This window comes from Apis florea, unplaced genomic scaffold (assembly GCF_048593485.1).
Source record: "Apis florea isolate Af1SG1 unplaced genomic scaffold, ASM4859348v1 contig_2201_pilon, whole genome shotgun sequence".
Taxonomy (NCBI): Eukaryota; Metazoa; Arthropoda; class Insecta; order Hymenoptera; family Apidae; genus Apis; species Apis florea.
The window spans coordinates 128272-136806 of NW_028256542.1; the positions used below are offsets into that span (position 1 = coordinate 128272).

The 8535-nt window shown below is 26.2% G+C and overlaps 3 protein-coding genes and 1 long non-coding RNA gene across 8 annotated transcripts; 2 read left to right on the top strand and 2 right to left on the bottom strand.

Annotated features, from left to right (window-relative positions):
- The first annotated feature begins 204 nt into the window (after window positions 1-204).
- LOC100866888 (mitochondrial glutathione transporter SLC25A40) lies at window positions 205-2490 on the top strand. Of its 3 annotated transcripts, none has more exons than XM_086917301.1 (8): window positions 205-530; window positions 689-1008; window positions 1084-1250; window positions 1331-1465; window positions 1536-1701; window positions 1766-1962; window positions 2023-2104; window positions 2190-2490. In XM_086917301.1, exons 2-8 carry the CDS (start codon window positions 891-893, stop codon window positions 2429-2431), a joined length of 1107 nt encoding a protein of 368 aa, XP_086773427.1. In that variant the 5' UTR covers window positions 205-530; window positions 689-890; the 3' UTR covers window positions 2432-2490. The 3 variants fall into 3 exon arrangements, with proteins under 3 accessions (XP_086773427.1, XP_086773429.1, XP_086773428.1); XM_086917303.1 differs by having other exon boundaries at window positions 314-517; XM_086917302.1 differs by having other exon boundaries at window positions 327-565.
- LOC147658493 (uncharacterized) lies at window positions 2108-2654 on the bottom strand. The gene is made up of 2 exons (XR_015295107.1): window positions 2482-2654; window positions 2108-2401 (listed from the first exon to the last, which is right to left on the bottom strand). It is a non-coding gene; the product is annotated as an uncharacterized LOC147658493 (long non-coding RNA).
- Window positions 2655-3024: 370 nt separating this feature from the next.
- On the top strand, window positions 3025-5727 carry ATPsynC (ATP synthase, subunit C). Of its 3 annotated transcripts, none has more exons than XM_086917306.1 (5): window positions 3025-3501; window positions 3568-3650; window positions 3733-3831; window positions 4458-4578; window positions 4961-5727. In XM_086917306.1, exons 2-5 carry the CDS (start codon window positions 3606-3608, stop codon window positions 5122-5124), a joined length of 429 nt encoding a protein of 142 aa, XP_086773432.1. In that variant the 5' UTR covers window positions 3025-3501; window positions 3568-3605; the 3' UTR covers window positions 5125-5727. The 3 variants fall into 3 exon arrangements, with proteins under 3 accessions (XP_086773432.1, XP_003692573.2, XP_012340431.2); XM_003692525.4 differs by having other exon boundaries at window positions 3025-3475; XM_012484977.2 differs by having other exon boundaries at window positions 3025-3117.
- Window positions 5728-5997: 270 nt separating this feature from the next.
- Window positions 5998-7740, bottom strand: Ada3 (transcriptional adaptor 3). Its single transcript, XM_003692521.4, has one exon. The coding sequence runs from the start codon at window positions 7738-7740 to the stop codon at window positions 6355-6357; it is 1386 nt and encodes a 461-aa protein (XP_003692569.1). The 3' UTR covers window positions 5998-6354.
- Between the last annotated feature and the right edge of the window lie 795 nt (window positions 7741-8535).

Below are 8535 nucleotides of genomic sequence, written 5' to 3' on the forward strand. Positions count from 1 at the left end.
TTTTATTCATAATTTTTGTGTATAAAATCAAATAGAAATTTAATATATACAAATTTATTTTATTTTTAAATAATTAAAACATAATTAAGTTAAAAATAATCCATTATTCAGAAAAATACTAGTTTGATTAATTATTTTTGTTAAATCTAATGCATAAAAATAACTATAATCGAAAATTAATTATTGTTTTATATTGACAAATTAGATCACATAATTTATGATAATATGCGAATTAGTAATAAATAAAATGTACTCTTTTTACCTCTGTGTGTTTCGAGTGCCATCTTTACATCTCTGCATAGTACATCTCTGCATACATATACAATCTTTTTATACATCGTCACATGTTCTTATATCTTCTAAACATAGAATCGTCCAATACTAAATGGTTGAATATGTAGTGTAATGATATTTTTCAATTAATTACAGGCCGGTTTACAAGTGCACAATACGGTGCTTATATATTTATAATTGTTTTTACATAAAATATAACAATTTTATAATATACTCGAATGCTGTAAGTTGCTAATGTAAGTTAAAACCACGTGCTAATATAAAGAAAAAAGTTAAGTTATTGAATTATTAACCATTTCAGTCATATTATTGTTATTAATTTTAATTGTATAAATGTTTTTAGATTAAAATTATATTAATAATTAATACAGTATAATGATTCTCAATTTTTCAGATTGTTCACATTTTGACGATAGACAAATCTTACGAAATTAATAAACTAATTATAATTATTTTATCATGTTAGTAAATATGTATGTTCTTGTTTTGTTAACTCTAATATAACTATAAAATTATTCATAAAGAAATATGTTACTAAACATGGAAGGAAAAGTTCCTCAATGCTGTGTCAACAGATTGCTAAGTAAAAATTGGGAATGAATAAGTTAAGTACTATACCTCCAAACTTGGATCTGGATGATCCAAGATTTAGGATCAAACCTTATCAACAAATCATTGCTTCTTGTACTGGTGCTTTTATTACTTCAGTTTTTGGTAAAATTTATCATCATATTATACATTTTTGTATAAATAATTATGAAAAAAATTTTATATAAATCTTTTATATAGTTACTCCTTTGGATGTGGTAAAAATTAGGCTTCAAGCACAACAGAAAGCAATGCTTTCTAATAAATGTTTTCTTTATTGTAATGGTTTAATGGACCATTTATGTCCTTGTTTGAATGGAAAAGGTCCAATATGGGCTAAAGGAAATGGAAAATTTAATGGTACAGTGGTAAGTTAGATATACTTTTTAAAATTAAATTATATATAATAAAATCTAATAATTAAATATATGAAATAATTTATTCATAGGATGCTCTTATGAAAATTAGTAAGAATGAAGGTATTCTTTCACTATGGAGTGGTTTAAGTCCTACTCTAGTTCTAGCAGTACCTGCAACTATAGTATATTTTGTTTCATACGAACAGTTAAGATTATATTTTAAAGTAAATAAAATTCTTTTCAATTTTGCATTGTAATATTTTTAAAGTTTTGTAAAACTATTTACATCTTTAGGATAAATATAATAGAAAAAATAAAAAAGCTAGTACAATTACAATGAAACAGCCATTTTGGATTCCTATGATGGCTGGAGCTATAGCACGTATTTGGGCTGCAACTTTAGTAAGCCCATTAGAATTAATTAGAACAAAGATGCAATCTCAAAGGTTAAGTTATGCAGGTAATATTTTATGTTTATATTATTTTTAATTAATTATAATGTAACTTATTCTTCTTTATCTTAGAAATTCTTCAAGCATTGAAAACTGTTGTAAAATATAGCGGTGTCTCTGGTTTATGGATGGGGTTATCTAGTACTCTTCTACGTGATGTACCATTTAGTGCAATTTACTGGTTACATTATGAAACTATAAAGCAAAAATTTCATGAGTCACAACAAACTTTTACTTTTAACTTTACAGCAGGAGCTATAGCAGGATCTGTAAGTATTTTTTATTTTTAACTTTAATTTAAAAAGAAAAATGAAAATATTATATTATAGATAGCTGCATTTTTAACGATCCCATTTGATGTAGTAAAGACACATAAACAAATAGAAATGGGTGAGAAAGAAATTTATTCAGGTATTTTCAGATTTATTTTTATATATTTTCTATTATATATTTTATTTAAAATAATATATTCATTACAAAATGGATTATAATATAGATAATCCAGGACGTAGTAGTGGAACATGGACCATAATACGAAAAATTTATAAACAAAATGGAATAAAAGGACTATTTACAGGACTAATTCCACGTGTAATTAAAGTGGCTCCAGCTTGTGCAATTATGATTGCAACATTTGAACATGGAAAACGGTTTTTCCAAGTATATAATGCTAATCAAATTCTTCAACGTGAAAGTGATATACAACTTCTAAAACACAAACGAAAAAACGTAGAATAAAATATGATACTATAAAATATTATATTAAATAAAACAAATAAAAACTTTACCAAATAAAACTTTATTTTATTATAATTTTATATAGAATTTTCTATAAAATTCAAGTTTATGTAGTTTCTAAAATAATTTCAATTTTTTTAAAGAAAAAGAAATAAACAATGTAAATTAAATTTTATGCTATCAATATGTATTGATGTACTATTATACTAACCTCTAATCCAACAGCCACTAATCATAGCAGCCAACAATGGCAATACAATGGAGAAAATCACTAACAAGAAATAAGTCAAGCGAGAGTCTATAATAGTCAATATTTAAAATTATTAATAAAAGGACTTTTTTTTAAATTTTTTAAAAAGAATAAATGATAAAAAATGGTATAAATTTTAATATAGAATATTGAGAAAAGTTAAAATAGAAACTATTTTTCGGAAGTATATAATAGAAAATGTATTTATTAGTTACTGCAGCGAAAAACAGTTCGGCTAAATTCGGTTGGTCGATAATCGGAGTCGGTGAGAGTCGAAGTGTTGAAAGTAGTGAATAATAGGTCATCGCACGGAAGTCGGTTCGTTTCCTTCAGTCCAGATAGGTTGTTCGTACGTCGAGCGTTTCGTACAGTAGTCACTCACCAATTCAACATTCCAACAGGCCGGGTCTTCTTACCGCCTCCTTAACATATTCTGGTAAGTGTGATTACTTATTAATGAGGAAGCATGTAAAGTAAAAGAAAATTCACTAAATATTTCAATTATTGTTATTTAAAATCAAATTTCTATTTGAAACATTACTGAAAAGAATATATTTATAAATTCTTAAATAATCGTGAAGAACAAAAAGTTAGTCGAAGGTAGACCATGAGAAGCCATTTTGTAATCTATCGTCAACCATTCGTTATTCCGTAATTTTCATTCTTTGTAATAACAGACATCGAAGATACTCGGATCGCATCACAAGTTAATTTTGACCCTATATCCTTAGAATCTCCTATACAATTCCGTCAGAAAAGTTACGTAATAGTACATTGCGTACGCCTGACTCGTGGTTAGTAATTCGCTGTTGTTCATAGGGTTAGCACGCATTCTTTTTTTGAAATTCGTAATTTTCACATTTAGAGATATCGTCTGTTGTTTCAGATACTCATTTGAGTGATCATACAATTTCAAACGTCATCATGTATGCTTGTACTAGATTTATTGTACCTGTCGCCAAGTCGACCGTGAGTAATTTTCTCTTCGTTTCGAATATTTTCAAATTTTTACATTATTATATAATCTTTGAGTAATTTGTCTTATTTTCAGTTGGTCTCTGGAACTAAGAATTATATCCGGCCATTGAGCAGTGCTGTGATAAGTCACAGCCAGTCTATACAGCAAAATCAGATTCAGAATCCAATCACTGTAAGTAACATTTAATATTTTTCGCATTGCATAACCTCACCCCGTTACGAGATTACATAAGCAAGTTTATTTTCATAATTCAAAGTTTTTTTTAATAAGAAACAAAAAATTTTTTTAAATAAATATATTAATTTGTAATAAATCATAAACATATATGATCTTATATTTTCTGAGTTTTTATCTTTTGAATTGACTTTAAATTAACTAATCATTTTATAGTTTAGAATTATGTCATGAAAAATATTAATTTGAATTGAAAAAAGATTTGAGTTAAATAGAATAGTTGAAATAAATAATTTAGAATATAAAGATGAATATAAAATTCTAAAATAATTATCTGTATAAAATTTAATTTTTTATGTCAAAACATTAAAATAAAAATAATAAAGATTATGTATTATGTAAGTCATATTATTTGATGAAGTAATTAATTTTATTTAATATATATAATAATAACTATATCCTATATAATAACTGAAATGATTTTAATTATTATTAATTTTGTCAATTTTAAAAATTTTTTTCAAATTTAAATATTTTTTATTTCATAAGATTTTTAAATATGAAAAAATTTTTTTTTAATATTACTCATTTTTTCCCTAATTATTTGAATAATTTTTATATAGTCTCCATTGGTGCAATCTCCAATTATACGCAGTTTCCAAACATCTACAATTAGTCGTGATATTGACTCTGCTGCAAAATTCATTGGTGCTGGTGCTGCCACTGTAGGTGTTGCTGGATCGGGTATGTATATAATTTTTGTTTTTGATAAGTATGAAAATTATAATATTTTGATTCTTATTCCTATATTCATTTTCCTTGTTAAAAAAATATATAAAATTTATATTCCAGGGATTGATACGATAAATATTTAATTTTTGGATTTTTAATAATTGGATATACCCAAAACCCATTCCTAAAACAGCAATTATGTTATCCTTGGCTTTACATTATCAGAAGCAATGGACCTTTTTTATTTGATGATAGCATTCTTTATATTATTTGCCTTCTGATCCTAATTCTTCTAAAAAGAATCATCCTGTAGTAGTAAAGTTATAACATAAATTACATAAATTTAAATCAATTTTTTTTAATTATAATAAGATTATATATGTTATGATTTCAGGAGCTGGAATTGGTTCAGTGTTTGGTTCTTTAATTGTGGGCTATGCCAGGAATCCTTCTCTTAAGCAACAATTGTTTTCATATGCCATCCTGGGCTTTGCCTTGTCTGAGGCCATGGGTCTCTTCTGTCTTATGATGGCTTTCTTACTTTTGTTCGCGTTCTAAGTTAACAAAATCGCATAAAAACACAATATTACTAGTTTTAGTGCATCACTGCCAAAGCGGCGTCCTTTGATTCCTGTAAAGGAAACAGTGGTAGTTGTCTTTGGTGCACGAGATGCCATGAAATCATTAGAGATGCTCGAGTATCCGGTTCGACGGGGTATGCGACGGTACGACAATGAACTGAAAAAATGGCGGCTGTACACGTAATTTAGATCATCGATCGAACCGTCCTTAACCCCTTCGGGGCCTTTCGAACTAATTTATAATTATTTCATGGTCTACTTTATATCATGTAGCGTAAAAACTCATATTACAATAATATTGTATTTCAATGTAATGAGGAACGAACAAAAACATTAACGAAAATTTATTAAGAAAATTAAATTAAAAAAAAATGACAGCGTTGCCTGACATCCATTTACATGTATATTCATCACTTTTAATGTTATCAAATATTAAGAAACAATAATATACATCATTTTTTGTTAGTGTGGAACGGTTCATCATTGTTGTGCCATCGCGTGCGCGCGTTATTAAGGTAACTGGACGAAGAAAATTGTACAGTGATATCGAATAAACACTTGTCGTGAAATTATTATTGAATTTATAAGTGATTGTTTTTGAGCAACCTTCCCTTTGTCATAATTATTGTTTTTCTTTAGACAAAACTTAATTTTGATATATTGAACATTTATTGAATTATATTTCTAATTTGAGATATTTGCATAACATTAAATAATTAATTTTAACAAATATCAATTTATTTCATTGAAAATATATGTTAAATGCTAGATATACTGAAAATTCTTAAATTTTTTTTTAATTTTTCTGTATAAAATATGTAATTTTCTTAATAAAATTAAGCAAACATAATTTGTAAAAATATGTAGAGATTTATTCAATATTATATCTATTTAAATTTGTATTCATAGTTTATAATTTCTCATTAATATTCTAGTCATTTTTAATATGTTGTGTATTTTTAATTTAGTACAAAAATAAAATAAAATTTGTAGTCAGGATATAGGATATTTATGATACATCTTTTGTGATAAAATTCAATATAATTGTTAAATTTTTAATTTTTAAATCATTTAAATAAGAATTGATATAATATAGGAATATTTCAAGATAAATTTACACTATTCAATTTAAAAATTAGATTCATATTATTAAATTTTTATACATAATTTTTATCACTATATTATATAATACAGTAAAAAATTGTATTTAATCTGTAGTAGTGTTGAAACCTATAGGTTCTCCTATGTTATTATGTGGTAGCATATTTAGTTGATCTAAAAGATTTTCTCTCTCTCGAAGACATGACCATGCTTTTTCTTGTTCCTTTTTTGTTAAAGGTACTTCTCTTTGTTTTGCTAATATAAGTTTTTTGTAGTGTTCTATTACTTCATTATCTGCTGTACTAATTTTTCTTTTCAATGCTTGTCGTTTACTTTCCTCTTGAGCTAAATTCAATAGTCTTTTTAATTGTGTTACATTATGGTTGGAAAGTGCAGTAAGCTCCTGTTGACATCGTTTTATTTCAGTCAGAATTTCGTCATCTTCTTGATTTTTTTTTTGTGCATCTGGTTCTAAAATTCCTTGTTCAACTAATTCTTTGTGCATTCTTAATTCTAAATTTATAGAATTCTGAATAGTAAGATCTCTTAAAACAGGAGGATCATTATCTCTAAAGAGTTTATTATCTGTATTGTTATTTGCAACATATACATTTTCTTCTAATAGAGCAGAGACTAATCTTTGAGTTAGAGGTCCTGCTATACTGTGTGCTTTTTTATCATTTTTTCCAACCAATAAAGACACATCTGAACGATTTTTCTTCTTGTCTCGATTTGGATTAGCTGCATCTTCTTCTTGCAATAAATCATTATGTGCCCATATTAAACTGTAATGACGACCTAATGGAGGAATTTTCTTAAAATCACTTATGTCATTATGTGTGGAGATTAATTCTTCTAACAATTTAATATCATCAGACATAATATCAGTACAATATGGATCAACAGATGCCCAAAATTTGTTAGGTGTATCATTTTTTGGTAAGAGCAACTTTGGTGATTCAGATTTAGAACCTTCAATTCTTGAAATTTCATGAACATTTGGAATGATTTGAGAATTTGAGCTATTAACAGCCTTTTGTTTGAATAATTTTGCTGGAACAGGAGATTGTGTTTTCGTACTAAATCCTTTTGGTTTAAATTTTTCTTCTCTGACTTTTTTATCCAAAAGAGAAAGACCCTTTCCACTTTTGGATCTTTTATCTCTGCGTTCCTCTGCTGAAGATAAATTAGTTATCTCTTCTTGAAGCATGCGATGTCGTACAACTACTGAAGAGAGAAGCATTTCTAATTCTAACTGCAATGTATCAAGATCTTCCATTCCTACACCTTCTTCAGCATTACGTTGTAGAATACTGCTATACCTTGGAAGAAGACGGCTATTATCAGCAATTTTTAAGATTGATAAAGACATTGCAGTTTCTGTATTCTCTGAACTTGTATCTGAATTAAGTGCAGTAGTTTGCACTGTTTTCCCACTTTCTCGTACTTTAACAATTGCTTTTTTAGAACTTTGTTTTCCTTTGCCAGACATGATTGTAACCTTAATGTTACACAAGTGTCTTAGAAAAATTCAATTATTTTAATAAAAAATATTCATTTTTGATTGCTATATTTTCGATATTGGATCATTTTCATTGTTTTTTTATAATCACAACTTTCTTCTTTACAAATTAATCTTTATTTTAACACAAAATAGATGAACTTTGCATGAAAAATCTTATTTTTTATTTTCTTTCAATTTTTAAATTTTCAATTGTTATACATATATTATTCTGAAATGTCATAAAATAAGGTTATGTTAACATTCACAAGTTATATGTATAATAAATGCTTCGATCAGCTGGCAGAATGCTATATAAAATATGTAGTCAACATCATTAAATTATAACGACAATGATTCTATTTTCGAGAATATATTAAAAAAAATATTTTTTTATTGTTATTTTATATTCTATAAACTATAAGAATAATTAGTCAACATGCTATACAATTTTTTCTTCAAACAATAGTACTACCACAAATATTTTATTTACAATAGTGCCGTATAAACTAATCGGGATTTTGTTTTATTAACTGATATCTTATCCCACCACTAAGATTTTGATCATTTAATATCATTAGATAAATAAGTACGAAAATATATTATTTCAAGATTAAACTATCTTATGTATCGAATAAATTGTTTATTAATAATTACATTGATAGGTTAATCTAAATATACAATTAATATAACATTTTCATTTAAAATATTTTCAACAATGCTTTATAATTTCATTAATGCTTTTAATTCAGTCCGCTAGATGACTCATAGATTTTATGTGAACTA

Coding starts and splice junctions, on each gene's coding strand:
- LOC100866888 (XM_086917301.1), top strand. CDS start 891: ATGAATAAGTTAAGTACTATACCTCCAAACTTGGATCTGGATGATCCA. Junction 1,466..1,535: donor AGTTAAGATTATATTTTAAA/GTAAATAAAATT, acceptor TTACATCTTTAG/GATAAATATAATAGAAAAAA. Junction 2,105..2,189: donor TGAGAAAGAAATTTATTCAG/GTATTTTCAGAT, acceptor ATTATAATATAG/ATAATCCAGGACGTAGTAGT.
- ATPsynC (XM_086917306.1), top strand. CDS start 3,606: ATGTATGCTTGTACTAGATTTATTGTACCTGTCGCCAAGTCGACC. Junction 3,651..3,732: donor TACCTGTCGCCAAGTCGACC/GTGAGTAATTTT, acceptor TCTTATTTTCAG/TTGGTCTCTGGAACTAAGAA. Junction 3,832..4,457: donor AGATTCAGAATCCAATCACT/GTAAGTAACATT, acceptor ATTTTTATATAG/TCTCCATTGGTGCAATCTCC.
- Ada3 (XM_003692521.4), bottom strand. CDS start 7,740: ATGTCTGGCAAAGGAAAACAAAGTTCTAAAAAAGCAATTGTTAAAGTA.